Source organism: Oncorhynchus keta, chromosome 36 (assembly GCF_023373465.1).
Source record: "Oncorhynchus keta strain PuntledgeMale-10-30-2019 chromosome 36, Oket_V2, whole genome shotgun sequence".
NCBI lineage: Eukaryota > Metazoa > Chordata > Actinopteri > Salmoniformes > Salmonidae > Oncorhynchus > Oncorhynchus keta.
The window spans coordinates 11,474,944-11,495,093 of NC_068456.1; the positions used below are offsets into that span (position 1 = coordinate 11,474,944).

At 41.6% G+C, this 20,150-nt stretch overlaps 1 protein-coding gene across 2 annotated transcripts; it reads right to left on the reverse strand.

Annotated features, from left to right (window-relative positions):
* Positions 1–520: 520 nt before the first annotated feature.
* On the reverse strand, positions 521–6,680 carry tlx1 (T cell leukemia homeobox 1). 2 transcript variants are annotated; one of them, XM_035754147.2, is made up of 3 exons: positions 5,923–6,680; positions 4,745–4,982; positions 521–3,578 (listed from the first exon to the last, which is right to left on the reverse strand). In XM_035754147.2, the coding sequence occupies exons 1-3, from the start codon at positions 6,365–6,367 to the stop codon at positions 3,368–3,370; spliced, it is 894 nt and encodes a 297-aa protein (XP_035610040.1). In that variant the 5' UTR covers positions 6,368–6,680; the 3' UTR covers positions 521–3,367. The 2 variants fall into 2 exon arrangements, with proteins under 2 accessions (XP_035610040.1, XP_035610041.1); XM_035754148.2 differs by having other exon boundaries at positions 4,745–4,946; positions 5,923–6,675.
* Between the last annotated feature and the right edge of the window lie 13,470 nt (positions 6,681–20,150).

Genomic DNA, 20,150 nt, shown 5'->3' on the forward strand with positions numbered 1-20,150 from the left:
ATTTGTCACATGCACAGGTTGAAAGAACCGAACAATTTGTAAAAAATTATAATATTAAATACAAAAACAGATTTTTCATGGGTTAATCTCAGTCTCTCCCTTTCCTTGGATCATTTAGCACACAAAAAAATGTTGTGTGAAAGAAGTATGGTATAACCTAATCAATCCACCGATCAGTGTTCCTATAGGATCGGACGGCAGGTAACCTTGTGGTTAGTGCATTGGACTAGTAACCGAAAGGTTGCTAGCTCGAATCCGCCGAGCTGACAAGATACGAATCTGTTGTTCTACCCCTGATCAAGGAAGTTAACCCACTGTTCCTAAGCCGTCATTGTAAATAAGAAGGGTTTCTTAACTGACTTGACTTGCCTAGTTAAATAAATAGGTTGAGATGAGAAAATACCTTGTTAAAAATTGGGATACAGCTGCTATGATTTTCTTTTGTGGACATGGTTTTGTCTCATCTAATATGTTAAACAAGGGAACTAATGGCTTGGAAGAGCCAAATATTTATCAAATACAAAAGCATGAATCATTTAATAAAAAAATGTAACATACAAATTGCCATATTCTGTTCAAGAATATGATTAAACAATAATTGCAGAATAAAGTCTGCAATAGACAATTGATTTTGCATGCAGTTCAAAATGAGAAAAAAAAACTCGCTCCATTCATACATTTCAAATTCAGAGACATAGACTACACAATGGCTTTGAATGGTACAGTGATTCGTGTGTGTAAAGCCAAGAATAGATTATACTGTAGCTAATTTGAGTCATACAATCATTTTTATATAGCAATAGGATTCATTGCAAATTAATTGTAGCAATGAAGGACATGACAGAGATCGGTTTATTGATAATTATGTTTCAACTTCTTATTGATGATGTTAAGAATATACTGCTTTATTTCCCTGGTGGTGAATGAAAAATGCATGGGCTTCTGTGACTTACTGTGGCAGAATCATACATTACTGTGCTATAAACAGGATACTAAGCTGTAAGTCCTGGTTAATGCTAATTTGGAGATTGTGTAGTGATGAATGCATTGCAGCATTACAGATCATAAGAAGGCAAAGCGCAGTGAGATCAAACGTAGAACATGTTTGTGGAAATGAACACTTTTCATACGGTACAAAAGAGGGTGCAGAATAATAGCAGTAGCACAAGAACTGAACATTATTTGTGGCTGTGTCAAGATATACGAATGTTGTTAGATTGTGGATTTGCAACTGAATTGTGGCAGACAAAACAAACAGTAAACGCTCACTTGGTAGAAATACAATAACATATTACTTCAGTAATGAAATGCATGCAGGAACTGTATTTGATGACATAAAACAAGCCTAAATAATTGTAATTTAACGAAACCATAAATAAAGAATACGGATCAAACTAAAACTGAAAAGGTTGAGGACAACGAACAAAATGGAAGGTGTTACGCTTTCTTACATATTAAGCTCTCAATCTGCCGCTCACTGCACTTGTCCACTTCTTTTACATTTTCAGCCATTTTTACCACCTTTTTCCATTGAGGGCTTTGAAAAAAACTGAAAGCCATCATGCCTGCTCGGTTTTAGAATTTCAGGAGTTTTGGGAAAGCCACTTAAGTGACGCTGCAGTGCTGATATTTCCGAGTAGATGAGGCAATTCTACCCTACATTCCTTTTTGACCATGGGGAGAGGCCCTGGACTAACTCACAAACACACTGTCCTACAGCTGGATACGATCAACACACACATACACACACTTTACAGTTGCAATGAATGTTAACTAACACACAAAATACACAGCTGCATATTCCAAAATGTAGACATTCATCATGATCATGCAACCAGTATCAATCACTTGCTGGAAACACCCATTATAAAGGTCTGGTATTGACTAATAGAGGGCAGGTATATCAGGGATGGATCCTATAGTCAAAGAGGGAATTTTGGCCATCAGTTGTCCCATACACAGCAATGTAGTTCACTCCATGTACTCCAAGATGCATAATCGTTGGTTTAAAACAAAATATGACAAATACACAAAGTACAACACTGCTGTATTAATTCTTTAAAAATATATTTCATATGGCCTTATAATTCTAGCCTACGTATAAATGGATCAACATAACTGAAATGATTATAGGATTATAGAGTACAAGAAAGTTGAACAAATAACACCTTATTTTACAGTCATAATTCAGCTGTTTACCTGGTATTTATTAAGAAATTACATTATGCAGTAACAATGGATAGGCTACTTAACGAAAAAAACAATACATTTACACTTCAACCAATTCAAAGCCATGTTCATATTGCTAACATTGTGCTTGTTTGAAAGACAAAGACAACAAATAATATTGTACAATGATCAGGCAACTGTATAACCCAATTTCTGCAAATACCAGGTAACTCTACTAGAGTGCAATAAAGTATAATCCAAATTAGTAAGTGCTTGTGTAATGTGGTAAGAGGTAAAAGATAATGAATAATTTATAACAGAAACTTGATGAGGTGGTACATTTGAACCTTTTGTCACTGATTATTCCCTTGCAAAGAGATAAAGGGGTTGCATAACTGCTAAAAGCGATTCATAACCATCGCTATCAATATAAACGGTTGATATAAACATCCCTGTTATGAGACACAGGCAGGCTAGTGAATCTATACCAGCAAATTCATATTTTTGAAACCAATACATTTTTCTTGAATTAGGCCTATTCCTCAAATGATCAGGTATGAATGAATATGTCAAAGTTTTCCTCTAGGAGAAAAGTGCTAAAAGAAGTGCTCACTTATTTGAATCTAGCTATCGTCTTAGTTCATAGTTAGAACTGGACTATATTTGATTGAAAATGACAATTAATACAACTGCTAAAAATGTTATCACCTAAAATCAGGAAGATAAGGTGAACTATTGCACAGTCCTCTAAAAGCATGTTGCTAATGGACTCGTGCATGGCTGCAGGAAGATTTTTCCGGGTGAGGGTGCTGAGATAGAAAAAATATCCCCGCATTAACGACTATTTTTCTCCACTCATACAGAGTCATTAAGGTCCAGTGCACTAATTTGGTGATTTTATATATATTGTTGATTTTATATTGATATATATATATAAATACATATGTATGTATGTGTATGTATATGTGTATTTAATTATGATTTATCAGGGGGTGCTGCAGCACCCTCAACACCCCTACTTCCGGTGGCTATGAGCTCCTTGTTCACTCCATGCTCTCAACCTAAACCTTTTTTGAGGCAGTCAGATAAATCCAGGTCCTCTTGAGTCATATTTTTCAAGTTGATGATCTTAAAAAGTTGTTCGCTATGACCCCACTCACTTTCAAAAAGAAGAGAAAAGAAATGCGGTCAGAGTTTGTTATTCGCAGGCGGACACGCTGCTGATTTTGGCGGTGTTCTCAGTCCATGGCTGGAGGTTCTGAAGCGCGAACAGGGAGCTGTTATGCAGGCACAGCGGGTCCGGGTTTGCCGGTTGGTTTATCGTTTTCTGAAAAGCCTCCTGTTGGAGTTGCATGAGGATCCGGTTGGCCTGCTGTCGCTCTGCTTCTCTCTCCTCAGCTGTCTGCCGCCTGGAACACCGGAGACACAAGAGAGACACTGAGGAATCAGGGGGAAATTCTATCCAAAATAGGCTGCGTCATTATAGATCTTAAGAAGCCTATGCACATTACATTTTGATACAAAGTGAATGTCTTTTGGATTCATTTAAACACGTTTATCAAGTATGATTATAGACTATAACAAATTGCGAGACAACATTTGCCTAATGTAGGCTAAATTCCTTGGCTAAGCATTATTAACCGATAGGCTAAAAGCTGATATCCAAATGCAAATTTCCCACAAATAGTATAAAATTTTCACAGCCAACAATAGCTTATGTGAAAATAAATAACGTTTTGTCAATTCATTTAGTCTTCCTCTGATGTGGCATAAACGTTTCTCCAAAATGTTCTGTTATGTTCTCTCGTTGACTTCATACTTACTCTTAGGCCTATATACATAATATCTGTATTCCTTGATGGTATATATATATATTTTTCTAAAATCCAATCTTCAGAGATGTATTTAACTTCTTCAGTAGATAGGCCAAGGAAAATATCCTCTATCTCAATGCGTAACATGTGTGGCCAAACAGGCCTTCTACATTTATGCACGATATGTTTAATCTGAGAATAGCTTTAAATACATTTTTTTTAAATGACTGAAATGACATTATTTCGTAAGATTAAAGAAGCGTTTCACTTTAAAAGAGTAGACGTGTGAGGGGAATCATTATCCTGTAGGTTAGGATATAGGAAATAGTTAAGTTGCCACTGAATTTTACTTTAATTTTAAACCACTCATTATATGAATCACCATAGTTTCCTTGACTGTTGCAAGACAATATTAATTCAATGAATTGCAAAGGTTTGCAATCGAAAACTTCAATAAAAAATATAATTGACCATCTGGAGTAGACTGTAAAATGTTCATGTGAAGCAGGGAGATTGGATTTTTGTATATAGTTTTAACAAATGCACACAATTATTTATCCCATATTCAAGACCGAGTACGTTCAATTTATCCGTCTCCCAATCTCTTTTTGGTGGGTTTATATATGCTTCTTGGAGTGTAAATAAATAGCTCATGTTATACATAAAAGCATCAACTTAGCTAAAACACACACACAAACAAATCACGGAGAGGACACTTTATACATTAAATGTAATCTACAAATTATCATCAGTAATCTCACCTCCATTTTGTTCTTCTGTTCTGGAACCATGTTTTGACTTGTGCGTCAGTCATCTTGAGGGCCTTGGCCAAAGCCGCTCGCTCTGCGGAAGCCAGGTACTTCTGACGGTGAAAGCGTTTTTCCAGCTCGCAGATCTGCAGGCGAGTAAAAGACGTCCGGGGCTTTTTCTTCTTGGGGGGCGTCCGGTTCTGGTACGGGTGACCTACACGACGTGTTACAGTGAGGGGTGAGAGCGCCACTGGATTGGGAGACGGATAGATAAGGGCGAAAGCATGCAGCGAAATCAGCAAAATAGCAACAACAGAGCAGCGAAGCAAATTCATGCAACGTCAGACAGAGAGAGGGAGATTGCAGGTTTAAAATAAAGAACTGCAATGCAAATGCTAGGCTAAACCAAACATCCCATTTTTAATAATGCACTCTGATACAGCCCTGGATGAAATAGCATATTGATTAGGCACCCACTGTCCTGTCCTAAAACAAGATGATGCAGGTGGGAGGAAAACACTTGATGTTACGTTTATACCACACAGATTCTGGCAGATGCATTATCCAGCTATTAGGCTGCAGAAACATTTAGTGTATAAAACGACAACATACAATTAAAAAGCCCCAAATACTATAGCCTAGTTATCGTTAAGTGAACTTTTAAAATGTGAGATTGAAGGATAAATGATCCTTTGAAATCACCGAGGGATGAGAAACAAGGATGCATACGGTGTTATGTTTGTTGTAGCCATTTTTGTAATAATGGGTGGGGGGGTGGGGGGGGGGCTACAATTCGACTATTTCGATTACATGCAGATGTGTTGGGCTATATTTTGATTATCTTTAAATCAACGTTGATCGTAGGTGCTTCTTGTGAGATATATATATATAGACTAGTAAAATAAGTCAAATGCATAGGTGTTTATCGACTAAAATGGTATAATGAAATTACGCAGCGCGTTAAGAAGAAGCCGTAGTAGACAGCAGGAGACTGATTTATTATCGATTATTTTCTAAACTGAGTGCGTCAGAAGACAATAACTAAGTCTAAGTGCATTCAATGACCCTTTCCATCAGAAACAAATTGCACGATCGTGATTTTCTCATGACAAGCATGGCAACACACACACAAACACACACGCACACACACACACACACAACATTGTATGTGCATTATAGAGATGGTCTACCGGTGAACCTGTCTTTGGTGTATCTTCTGTTACTCTCCATCCAGGGGAATGTAAATCCCGTCAGGTTGTTAATCGAGCCTGGCATCGTGGACATGCCGTAGGAGATGGACGAGTGTCCACTGTTCAGAGGCCGGTGCGCGGGCACACGGATGACTCCAGCTGTGTTAACGTTATTCCCACTGACGTTCATCCCCATGTTCATGTTATAGGTGCCGCTCAGATTGGCGACCCCACATGCGTTGCTGTTATATCCAGAGTTGTCGCCGGTGAAGTTACTAGTCATGGTGTTGTAGGCAGTGCTGACGACGCAGCCGAGGCCATAGTCCGGCTCGGGCATCCGATCGCCGAGCATGCAGCTTTGGTCCACATTGTTAAGGATTTGGTCGATCCCGAAGCTGATGGGCTCCGCGTGAATGTGCTGGAGATGCGCTCCAATATGATCCATGGCCCCCGCGAGCCCCCCGCGAGGTACAGAGGTGCTCCACGCAGCGCGCCTTATCTTGGTCCTTTAAAACGTCTTCAGCTCTCGCTCCAGTCGTTATCTAATACGTGTGTGTGTGGGTGTGTGTGCGTGTGTGTGCGTGCGTGTTTGTGAGAGTGTAAGTGTGTGAGAGTGAGGCTATACTAAAAGCGATTGTCTGTTTTTTTTTCTTCCCTTTTGGCTCGGGCAGCCTTGCCGACTGGAGTGCAGCATCAATCAAAGTGCCAAATAGGCAGCACGAGATTAAGCCCCATTTTTAGGCCTCGAGACTCAATTGGCTGAAGACACCACCGCGAGGCCACGAGCTCATTCAGTGAAAACTGAGCGGAGGGTCGCATGATCCTCTGGACTTGTGGCAAACATCATAAACACCAGGCGGAGTCTTGTGAAAATAGGCAATGTTTATATTCTGTATTTTATTAATTTCACGTCATGGCACATGTTTAGAACATCAATTACAAAAACTGTTTTACGTAACACACACTAACCTAATGTCAATAGCTGCGTGGTCAGATCCGAGCAAGCAGTGAAAGTGTTTAAAATGGCCTAATAAATGCGGAGGAAAGTGTCTTCTTCCATCCCTCGTAGGCCTCTGTGTTCAATTTATTTCAGGTAGGCCGAATCAAATGTCTCCATTTGACAGTGTTTCTTGGAAACAATTGAACTGGAGAAAAATATACGTGCTCCAGCAAATGATCTTCATCAAAGTGGATTCACAATGCCTTCAGAAAGTCAAAGTGGATTCACAATGCCTTCAGAAAGTCAAAGTGGATTCACAATGCCTTCAGAAAGTCAAAGTGGATTCACAATGCCTTCAGAAAGTCAAAGTGGCTTCACAATGCCTTCAGAAAGTCAAAGTGGATTCACAATGCCTTCAGAATGTCAAAGTGGATTCACAATGCCTTCAGAAAGTCAAAGTGGATTCACAATGCCTTCAGAAAGTAAAAGTGGATTCACAATGCCTTCAGAAAGTCAAAGTGGATTCACAATGCCTTCAGAAAGTCAAAGTGGATTCACAATGCCTTCAGAAAGTCAAAGTGGATTCACAATGCCTTCAGAAAGTCAAAGTGGATTCACAATGCCTTCAGAAAGTCAAAGTGGATTCACAATGCCTTCAGAAAGTCAAAGTGGAAGAAACATTTGTAAAACAATGTATGTGTCTTGTTTAGATAGCCTAAGTATTCAACCATCTGAGTCAATGCATGTTAAAATCCCCTTTAGCAGGGATTAAACTGTGAGTCTTTCTGGATAAGTCTCTAAGAGCTTTGCACACCTGGCTTGTACAATATTTGCACATGATTGTTTTTAAAATTCTTCAAGCTCTGTCAAGTTGGTTGTTAATCATTGCTAGGCAGCCATTTTCAAGTCGTGCCATAGATTTTCCAGACGATTTAAGTCAAAACTGTAACTAGGCCACTCAGGAACATTCAATGTTGTCTTCGTAAGCAACTCCAGTGTATATTTGGCCTTGTGTTTTGCGTTATTGTCCTGCTGAAAGGTGAATTTGTCTCCCAGTGTCTGTTGGAAAGCAGACTGAACCAGGTTTTCCTCTGCCTGTGTTTTTTTTATCCTAAAAAACTCCCCAGTCCTTGCCAATGTAACAGTATAGTTTCGGTCCCTCTCCTCGCCCCTACCTGGGCTCGAACCAGCTACCCTCGAAGCATAGTTACCCATCACAAAAGCCACAGCCCTTGCAGAGCAAGGGGAACAACTACTTAAAGATCTCAGAGCGAGTGACGTCACTGATTGAAAAGCTATTAGCGCCACCACCACTAACTAGCTAGCCATTTCACATCGGTTACACCAATGACAAGCATACCCATGACGTGATGCAGCCACCACCATGCTTCAAAATATGATGAGTGGTACTCAGTGGTGAGTTGCCCTAAACACAAGGTTTTGTATTCAGGACATAAAGTACATTTCTTTGGCACATTTTTTTGCAGTTTTACTTTAGTGCCTTATTGCAAACAGGGTGCATGTTTTGGAATATTTTTTATTCTGTACAGGTTTCCTTCATTTCACTCTGTCATTTAGGTTAGTATTGTACAGTAAATACAATGTTTTTGATCCATCCTTAGTTTTCCTTTATCACAGCCATTAAATGCTGTAACTGTTTTAAAGTCACAATTGGCCTCATGGTGAAATCCCTGAGCCGTTTCCTTCCCCTCTAGAAACTGAGTTAGGAAGGAGGCCTGTGTCTTTCTAGTGACTGGGTGTATTGATGCACCATCCAAAGTGTAATGAATAACTTCACCATCCTCAAAGAGATATTCAATGTCTGTTTTTTTTACCCGTCTATAGGTGCCCTTCTTTGCGAGGCATTGGAAAACCTCCCTGGTCTTTGTGGTTGAATCTGTGTTTGAAATGTACTGCTCGACTGAGGGACCTTACAGATAATTGTATTGGGTACAGAGATGATGTGGTCATTCAAAAATGCAACGTATTATTAGATGTGTTAAGCAAATGTGTACTCTTGAGCTTATTTATGCTTGCCATAACAAAGGGGTTGAATAGTTATTGACTCAAGACATTTCAGTTTTTCATTTTAAATTAATTTGAACTTACAACCTTTCGGTTACTTGTCCAACGCTCTAACCACTAGGCTACCCTGTCGCCCCAAATGAGTGTAGGCCAGTGACACAAAATCTCAATTGAATATATTTGAAATTCAGGCTTTTAACACAACAACATGTGGAAACAGACAAAGGGTGTGAATACTTCCTGAAGACACTGTAAACAAAACACCCCAAACTTCGATTTTATGCCCAATAAAACTCCATTGGTTATAGTTGATTTACAACATCAACAAAATGCTAACTTTGTCGACACGAATAAAGTAAATCGATTAATACTAAGCCTTTGGATAACTGCATATCATAATGAATGATTAATCGACCTGCAATGTGCTCATCTTTTAATATATAAAGCATATTACTGATAGGCCTATATGTCCATGCGTAATTCCAATTGAATTATGGACTCATCTCTCGATTGTACATTTCTTAGTAGCCTAGCCTATTATTTAATTAAAATCAAATAGTTCCAAGCAGATCCATGCCCTATACAGCCGGTCCTGTGAGGGGGAGTTTATTAGGCTTTCAAAAAGTGAGCTGAAATATACCAATTAATGATAAGCATATCAGCTGCACAACTCCTATAATGAGCTCCTTCATCGAAATAGACTTGATATTTAATGTCCCACGACATAATTTATTTAGGCCTATGTTCGTATAGTGGCATCACTACAAAACGTTTTTTTTTTATTAGCCATTGACTGGCTGTGCATGTGTCAATACTTTATTTTCAGAAATATTCATGTTATGGACACACGCCTGGCATGTAGGCATATGCCTCTCAAATATTTCGTGAAATTAAGTTAAACGAAAGAGTATAAACCATTGGACTACAAACTCGTTATTTTTAATGCAACCTATTTATCCATTGTCTTATTCAGTCCAGCCTAATGGACGTCATTAATGATCAATGGCTTGGTATTATGTAGGCTATACTATAATATTCAAGTTCAAATGAATAAATATTGGCTACCCGTATCATATCTAAATAAAAGCTAAATAAATGATCAAAGCCCGTTTTTTTATGCGTTTTTGGACAAAAATGCTAACTTCAAAACAATTACATGAAAATGAAATCAAATGGGTCATTGTTTTTCTCTCCTCTCGAAGTCTTCAGGGATGTGATTATTTAACAGAGTGCATTAAAGTATTAATATTTGATATGGGTTTCCAGATTCTCACTGGCCAATTGACCGAAATTAAAGTTTAATAGCTCGCGGGGCTCCCACTTGTGTGGTATAGGCTACTAACCAACTCTTTGAAATCTGGATTAATAACGACCTTTGCAGACTACTAATGCAGTCACGGAGGACTGCAAGCTTTTTTGTTATATTTATAAATATATATATATATTTAATTTCCGGTAACACAGACAAGAGAGAACATGGACAAAATACACACTATAAAACCCCCATCCATCCCCATCCTCCACCCACACACGATATATGTTTTTTCACGAACAGTAAAGTCATTAAGAAATGTAGTTGGTCAAAAGGATTCTATGTCGACAAAGACATAGAATCCAGATTCTAGAATTAGGTCACCTCTGGGCATTCCCAAACCATATGCAAAAAAAGGGCCTTGGGCACCATGGAAGCAGAGCAAACAATTTGGACTGGGAATTATTTTCAATTGAAATATATATATATATATATATATATATATATATATATATATATATATATATATATATATATATATATATATATATATATATATGAATACGCTATATATAACCATATCATTAAAGAGATGAGGATAGAGGTTAGTTTGCAACTGTCAACATATCATTTGGAGGCCTGCAATCCTTTATTTTCTTCTTCTGAGAAACGGAGATGGAGCACGAGCCTATCTATACTCTACATGCACGCAAGTTTCTCTTTGGAAAAGGTATCTGTGATTAGACTTATTTCAATTCATCTAAATGGTGGAGTAAGTGATTGGCTGTTCTCGTGCAGTGTGGGTCATGGTTCGTATGTGTGTGTGCCTGTGTGTGTGTCCGTCCTAGATACTCAAATCCAACCCGCCGTGGTAACACGGAGTAAAACTGTCAGCAGCTTCTTATCAAACTCGGATTATTGAGCCACCACCTCCAATAGCAGCTAGGGTTGTGGTTTGGAAAAAGTTATTTTCAGAGAGATTTAGCCTATTGATTTCATACCCTTTTAAGTCTGCCTGTAGATCTATGTATAGGCATAGCTCATCCCTGTGTTGTATGCTACATTAACCCATTGTAATAAATTAGGCCATATGGGATATTGAGGCCTATTTTCTATATTTTGTCGTTCTAAATGGTGCTGCTTTATTGTGAGGACAGTCTCATGGTGGTATGTGGTCCGTTTGTTGTGTTTCTTTTCCCCTGTGGTTGTATCAGAGTGTATCATCTTTCTGGGTCTACCTGCTCAGTCCTTGACCCCTGACCCCGACCTATCTGGCGCCAATTCCATCATCTCGTCTCCTCGGCGCACACACTTAACAAGAAGGACCGCCCGAGCCAAGCGCGCGTGGCCATGAACGATGACAGTTTGGATAGGTCCTCTCTTCCTGCGTTCCATTAAAATGAAACCATCACTCTCTCCCCAATCTCTTCTGTCCAGCACCGCCAACTGTGGAGTAAATGAGGACATACATTGATTGTATCAATATGAATAACAGAGCACAGCAGCCCCATTCTCAAAGGAGCCAGATAAAACTTTGGGCATGTTGTATTGACACACAGAACAGCCGTCAAATAGAACCAACTCCTCGAGCCAAACTTATGTCAGCGCCGACATGCTTGTGCACCCGGATATCCACTGGAGCCCAAATAGGACTTCTCTATTGAACTCCAAACAGAAGGACAATTATTTTCTACACAGATCACGTAACCAAGCTCAGAAAATGCCATACATATTTATCATATTTTCACTGCATTTAATTGGATTGTAGAGTAAAACATTATGTGTCTGCCTAATGGGATTCATAATTGATTTACCGCCTTCACTTGGGTGAATTAGACCTAACAGATTCCTTGGTCTAGGTCTACATTTGTAAACTGATATGAGTTGAGTGTCCATGTGATCGAAGCAGGTCAAATGAGCACTATTTCATACAGTGAATGACTTAGGCTGACGTAGGCTACTCTGCTCCACCCATGAGGGAGCTGAAGCCATCTCTGGTCTGAAATAACAGTTATCACTGAGACGTGAGCGATCATCCTGTTTGTTTAGTAATACAGGGAAATGGCTGCCACCACAGGGATCTAATGCGGCACAAACACCGCTAGCCCCACAACCCCTCAACTTCCTACCCTAGTACACACACACACACAGTCTCTGAACAAAAACATACGAAACAGATGGGATTCACACACAGGAAAAATGTGAGGGAAAACATGTTTGAGTTCACTCCGCCGCGGGCAGACTGATCCATCAGAGCTAGATGCACTTTAGTGACACATGAGGCAGTAACCACAGAACATGTTGCCTTGAATACTGTCTAATGGTCTAGTTGACAAGGAACTCTTTCAGGGTGTAATCATTCTCATAGCGCACATAATGAAATGTAGCTGAACTTTGAGTTTATAAACACAAGGAGAAAAGTGCCCGAGCCAAGAGCACATAGCCCGTGGCTACAAGATGTGTTGTTATGTATGTAGAGTTGCTACAGTCCAGGCCATAGGTGTAGCCACATGAAAGTGTTGACAGACACAATGACCTCATACAGTCTGTCAACACACACACACACACACACACACACACACACACACACACACACACACACACACACACACACACACACACACACACACACACACACACACACACACACACACACACACACACACACACACACACACACACACACACACACACACACACACACACAGACCATAATCTCATAGCGATGGAACAAACAGATTCCGGACCAGAGTTTCAGGGCTGGACAACAGAGTTACGTGTTCCGTGTCTTGCAGGACACAAGGTTGACTGTTTCCTCAGCCTTGTGTGAGTGAGAGGTCCCTATCAGCATGCTTATCCTCTGAACATCAGCGACTTCCAGAAAATACTATTTCAATTGATGGATGGGACCCAGTCAGAGAGAGAGAGAGAGAGAGAGGGCGAGAGAGAGAGGGCGAGAGAGAGAGAGAGAGAGAGAGAGAGAGAGAGAGAGAGAGAGAGAGAGAGAGAGAGAGAGAGAGAGAGAGAGAGAGAGAGAGAGAGGGCGAGAGAGAGAGAGAGAGAGAGAGAGAGAGAGAGAGAGAAAATAAAGAGGGAGAGCAAGACAAACAGCCAGACGGATGGAAAGTAACCATGGACACAGGAGTGAGTTGCCTTCATCTAGTTGCACCTTATTTTAATGACAGCTATTCATGCTAACTTAAGGTTGGATCCACGGACCCCCTGCCTTTCCCATGTAAGGCCTCCTGTCACAGGTTCAGTGTGTTTAACCCCTTGGAGGGGATTGATGGTCAGGGTGAGAGGAGTGACTCAGGAATAGAAGGCAACGATCGGGGAAAAGGACACGGAATGTTTGGCCTGAATGCTTGGAACGGAAGCAGGGACTTCACGATTTGATGGGGACACTATCAAATATGAAAAAGGGCTTATTCTGACCCTCGACGTTGTATGGCGGATGTTAGCTTTCCACTGCACCGTGTGAATTTATACTGAGGGGAAGACAAAGGCATGGATCCATCAATCAATCCCATGACCCATCTGTCAAATAATCTGCAGTCAAGAGGAGTCATTCAAACATTTAAAAATTAAACTTGAACTTTATCGATACATGTTTTGAATTCATATTCTCCTCGTTCAAAGTGTATGGCTGCCCCAATGCCTCAGTTTGTTGACACATGGTACAGGCAACACAAAGGCTGTGGGCCTCAGTTGAACCCTATTTCATTTTGTATGAAATGTGTATAACCTCTGCCTTTGATTTCTAAAGCATTGTGCAGGAGCTACTTGAGGCACCCATGGTTCTAAACAGGCCATCCGGTGATAGTGGGCTTCACCGGTGGGTAGTGACTTAGAGAGCAGGGAACTATGGGACCATGCTACATGGTGCTGTGTCTTCCTGGCTAATTGCTCGATTCAACTCCTATGAAGGATCTGTCCAAATTGAACAAAATTATGTATGGTCATAATTTCTTTATTCTGCTGACATTCCAGAGAGCATTTCAGACACCAGTGGCACCGATGAGACATAGCACTGATGATATTACACTTTTCTAAGTTGTAACGAATGAGGGCAACATGTGCCGTGAGTGCGTTCAGAGATAGACACAACAGCAGAGCCACATCATATAATCTGGGACACAATCTGTCACTACACCCCGTGTGAATACTACCATTTAACACCAAGCGCAATCATTGAGCTCAGTGTGGATACCATCGTTAATGTACTGCACAACCTATTAGCAGGCTGTGTGAATGCTATCAGCTGCCCAAGTGTAATGCTGAGGTGTGGTTTGGCAGAGCATACTTTTGAGGACGTACACAGCCTCTGAGCTTGTTAATGGAGCATGGGGCTTGGAGGTAGTTTGGAGGTGTCTGGATGCCTGTAGTAGCTGCTGTGATCACTTAAGGGGTTTAGGCTGTAGATTTATAGCCCCGCCTCCCCCATCCCGCATGCACTTCATGCACTGAACACACGCACACACGTCCTGTTCCAGGCCAGCAGGTGGTCTCTGTCCGGCCAAACGGTAGCCTCTGTCAGCCCCATTGCATCGTGGGTGCCTCTCCTCTCGTCCCATTGCACGGTGGTTTGAGTGTGAGCTTCCTGTCGTCTGTGTTTGAATTGGGAAGTGGGACGAGTGGGGCATTCCCGCTTCCCTTTCCCATCCCACATGGCCAGCTGGTAGACGTTGACTCCTCACAGACAGATGGGATCGTCTCACTGTCTACTGAGGCCTATACTATGAATCTGGTTTGAGGGGTTAGCGAGGTAACTTTGGTCAACTCAGTTCAACTCAGAATAACCAGTGACACGAGCGAGGTAACTTTGGTCAACTGAGTTCAACTCGGAATAATCAGTGACACAAAAGTGGCTCACCTTTTAGACAGGTGAATTTGGCAAAGAATCTTTCACAATTAACCTGCTCTGGGACAGGTTAACTCAGGACCAGTGACAATCCGTCATTCAGGACAGGTGGGGCAGAGTCCCACCTGTTTTGAGCCCCACATTTTTAACAATAAAATAAAAAATAACAAAAAAATCAACCAGATTATTTTGGGGGCTTGCCTGTTTTGAATGTTATTTTGGCAATAATACGTGCAACATATCAGTTTGCAAACAAAGTTAAAAAAAAACAACAACAAATCATTGAGTTAATAAAACCGCATACACACATTGTCTCTTTTTTTGCTTTCTTGAGTAAGACAGCTCCAAAATGCAGGTGTTTCAGCCTAGCTCAGTGCTTTCTGTGGTGGTGGGGCTGCCAGTGGAAAATACGGAGCGTAGGGGTTGGTAATGTCCTCTAGTTGCACCATGACTGGCTCAGTGTTCTGTCACTCATGGGGACACTACATCACTGCCAAGTCTAAGGGTAGAACAAAATAATTAAAGCCCGCTGGATGCTGCCATAAAGTTACATTAGAAGTGCTCATCCAAGAAGCCTCAAGTTCATTGGCCAAAGATAAAATGACGTCAAATCACGTTATATGTACAGTAGCCTTGATTGGACTGATCATGTCAACATCATACTTTCAACATCTTAGCTAACAGTTATCATCGTGTATCAAGTCGACAATCTACTGGCAAATTATTTTGAATCCTTGTCATATGAAGATAAATAATGAAGAGAAATGATTGATAAAACGTATCGGTGCTCATCGGCCATTGGACATAAACATTACACAACAAGTTGGAAATCGCAAATTCAACAATGAGTGGTTTGGAAGGAATCAGTGGGATTAAGGGTCTTTTTTCCAAGCTTAAAATGATAAACATTCAACATTGGCTATGTTGTCAATGAAGAATGATTTGTGCCGCGCTCAAAACAACTGTTAACTCTGAACTGTTAACATCTGACTTCAGTGTGTTCAAGACAACTGGGAACTCGGGAGAAAACAAGCTCCCGACTGGGAAAATACATTTTGAATGGTCATCCAAATCGGAATTGTAAATCAAGAACTCTTTCTAGAGCTACGACCTGAAGATCACTGACGTCATCATTATTCAACCTTGTTTTTTTTCAGAGTTCCCAGTTGCCTTGAAAGCACCATAAATCCAGAGAATGCCAGACTTTGATGACAAAATTTGCCCACTAAGGACCGCCGCGCAACCTTCCTGTCGGAGTGAGCCCAGCACAACAAGGAGAGTCTAAAAATGTCTTGTATGCTGCTGCATTATGTAATATGCCAGGGAGATATGTACACTGTAGCTAAGAAAGTAATACAAAGTGTATGTTGTGTAGTACGCTGTTAGTAGCCCAGTATTGTCTCAGCAAAGAGTTCGAATTTCAACCAGCCATGTGCAACTTGAACACGCAGTTAAAAGCCCAGCGCGATCAGGTTAGAGTAAGATCAATATCCACCTTCGTAACATGGATGAAACCATGTTCAAGGACCTGATTCTTCTTGTTAATGCACTGCATTGTAACCCTGCGCAGGATGTTTCAGCAGAGTTTCAGCCATACTGTGTATTTATGAACCCTAGTGTTGTAAGAGGCAATAACCCTTCATTAAGCCCTGACTAGTGGGCCTGGTCTATAGCGCAGCAGAGAGCAGAGAGGGACATATAACAAACTAGACAGGCCCTTTAATGGAAACCTAGGACTATTCCATCAAAACTGTAGAGCAATTCAGATTCAGGTTTTCTTTTTGTTTCTCACTGTAAACATTGTTTTGTGGCGTACATGAATCTTTACCGCAGAAGCTTTGAGAGAGCACACAAATAACCAGACTGCAGATCTTTCAGCCAGCCATCACACAGATAAACAGAGAGGCACACAAAAAGACTGACCTGTCATCACAGTGATTTGGACAGGTAGGATGTCGAACTGTTCACTGGTTTGTCATCGTTGCCCGGCCATCCTAGTTACGCAGCAACTTACCCCAAAACAAACAGGCCTCCAGCCACAACACACACACAGACTGCCTGGTGCCTATGCTGCCCCAGGGGCCCATGGCTAGCATAATGACCTGCACTGATAGGGCTGTTGTGTCTCTCTAGTCACACTTAGTGGGAGGAGGAGCTGCAACAATTGATCCATACCTCAGCCCTCAGCCTCCCTTATCCTAAACACTACAACAGACATTTCTGAGTCCAGTTCAGATCCACTCCCTCACTTCATTAAACCACTGCTGTCTGTCTGTCTGTCTGTCTGTCTGTCTGTCTGTCTGTCTGTCTGTCTGTCTGTCTGTCTGTCTGTCAATATGCATGTGTTTGTAAGTGAGAGACTGAAAGAGGAGCAGAATGACAAAGAGAAAGAGACAGTAGAAAGTGCGTGCAGACAGAGAGCTAGTCTGTGCTTTGCTGCGGTCCCTCTGGCTGTGCTGGATCATGACATGACAGACAGCTCTCTCTGTGGGGTCAGAGGTCAGTTCTAATTGGGTTAATGGACCTGGGGAACCAAAACAAACAGATCTCAGGTCAGCCCAGATTAGAGTCCAAGCAGCTTCGCCCAGAATCAGAGAGGATCAACAAATGAGCAAACAGAAGCCCCTAGACTTAACACCGGCACACAACAACAGGATAGGGTTACACGGCAACACTTAATGCAGTCTATGTAGTTGCTCTTATGACATGTATTTACTTTGATACTACTTTTTTCACTAAAATATTTATACTCCTCACTGGCAAGATAATAAAATTAGTCTAAAATGAGTTATTGCTATTTACACCAAGAAATAAAAATCCTCTCAAACAACACTGTCACGTTCTGACCTTAGTTATTTTATTATGTCTTTGTTTATTATGGTCAGGGCGTGAGTTGGATGGGTTGTCTATGTTCCTTTTTCTATGTTTTGGGATTTCTGTGTTTGGCCTGGTATGGTTCTCAATCAGAGGCAGCTGTCAATCGTTGTCCCTGATTGAGAACCATACTTGGGTAACCTGGTTTCACTTTTGAGTGGTGGGTGATTATTGTCCGTGTTAGTGTTTGTTACCACACGGGACCGTTTAGGTTGTTTCACTTTGTTATTTTCTATTTTTGTAGTGTTCAGTTTGTCTTATTAAAATGGACACTTACCACGCTGCAAATGGGTCCGATCTCTCTTACTCCTTATCAGAGGAAGACGACGAACTTTACAAACACACTACAAGGGGTAACATAAAGTCTGACTAGTTACATTGCAGCAGTACAATGTGCGTGAATCATTGCCATTTTACAGTTAGGCAATCACTCACACCAGATCATAACATCTAAGATTACGGAAATGTCAACCCAATCCTGGGATTCCCATCCCATTGGCTTAGTGTCGCATGTGAACTCTAACTTACTGTAAAAGACTCCTCATAATGTGAACTTGAGCCTGTAATACCAAAGCCCATGACTTGGCCAATAAATATCCCTGATAATTGTGTGAACCCTGGGCTAGCGAGGCCATAAATATCACTGATGGAGGGGGTGACAGACGCGGAGACAGCAGCTTCCGATCCACAACAGGAAGCAGGAGGAACACACTTACTAAGGAGTCATGAAGAGTTGTGATCCTCACCCTAACCCTAACCTTACATTAACACCCTAAACCTGAGAACAACAGTTATGATTAGCCTACCAAGGCCTGCAATGATGTGTACTGTATCTGATATAATATCTGATGGTATGTGATTGTAAGGGATATCCAAATGTTGCTGTCCTCACAGGACGTTTCTCAAGAACTCTAGAAAGTAATCACTCATATCAAGAAACAGAACCAAAGCTAATGGTCTCCGTAAATGTCTGTCCAGCTGTTAAGCACGTGCATCCATCTCTCTCATACACATTCTGTTTACACGATTTGGCACATAATATGTCCGAGTGTGTGTCTGTGTGAGCTAACGGAAGCCTGGAGTGTGTGTGTCTGTCGTACAACGGAAGGGCTGTGTGTGTGAGTGTGTTGTGAAAGAGTTACGATCTGTTTGGGTCAGTAATGAGGAGAGGCAGCGCGGCATCACTCAGCAAGATAAACAGTGTCAGAGTTTAAACAACCCAGTCCCCTCTGTCCACACACGCACGCACGCACGCACGCACGCACGCACACACACACACACACACACACACACACACACACACACACACACACTCCCTGTTGCTCAGACCACCTCTTCTCTATCTTTACACACACCTATCTCTCTCCCCAATTCATTCTCTCTTCTCTCTTTCCCCACCAAGTACAGGCAGGAAGAGCCACCAGCCAAGTGTTTGATGTTGTCATCCTGCCACCCAGTGACAACAAGACAATGTAAACACCTCAAACAGCCCCAGTGGGGGGGCCGCCAGGGGCCTCCTGGAGGATGCGATTGTAACTGCCTTTAATTGACCAAACTTTTAGTTTGACATCACTGGAAAACATCCCAGCATCAATTTAGAGCCAATTACAGCGAGCTCAAGCCAGGCAGGTGGAGTCAACGTCTATCGGGCCTCTGTCGTCGTGACACCCAGATGATTGATCACCGCGCCGCAGCAACGGCTCTCTAACCTGATCAGCCAAATTACCGTGGCGACCGCGGGGGCCATCTGAGCCTCTGAGCCTTGCGCCACAAATTAAATCCACAACGCTCATCACATCACACGCATACACACACACACACAAGCAAGGCAGACAACATCCTCTTGTCCTCTCACTCAGAGAATGGGAGAGATCCCCACCATTGTCCCAGGGGAGCACAGCACCAGGTGATGGGAACGGCAGGAGGACATGAAGACATATTAATGTACTAAAGACTTAATGAAGCTCAGTCCAGTACTCAGAGAGAAGAGAGGCTACAGGAGTGTGGGGGGGTATGCTTTTTACTTTATTAGTTTACAGCAGATTAATGGGGCTAATCATTTAAGTGATGGAGATGGATTACCCTCTCAAAGATGGTCCTGGACCCAATACCATCCATCCCCCTTCCTCCTCCACCAACCCCCCCCAATTCCATTCATCCCCCTTCCTCCTCCACCAACTCCCCCCCCCCACTCCACCACCACTACTCCTCACCCTCCTCTCCTCTCTGCATCCCCGGCCACTCTCTCTCCCAGCCCAGACAATCTTAAAGCAACA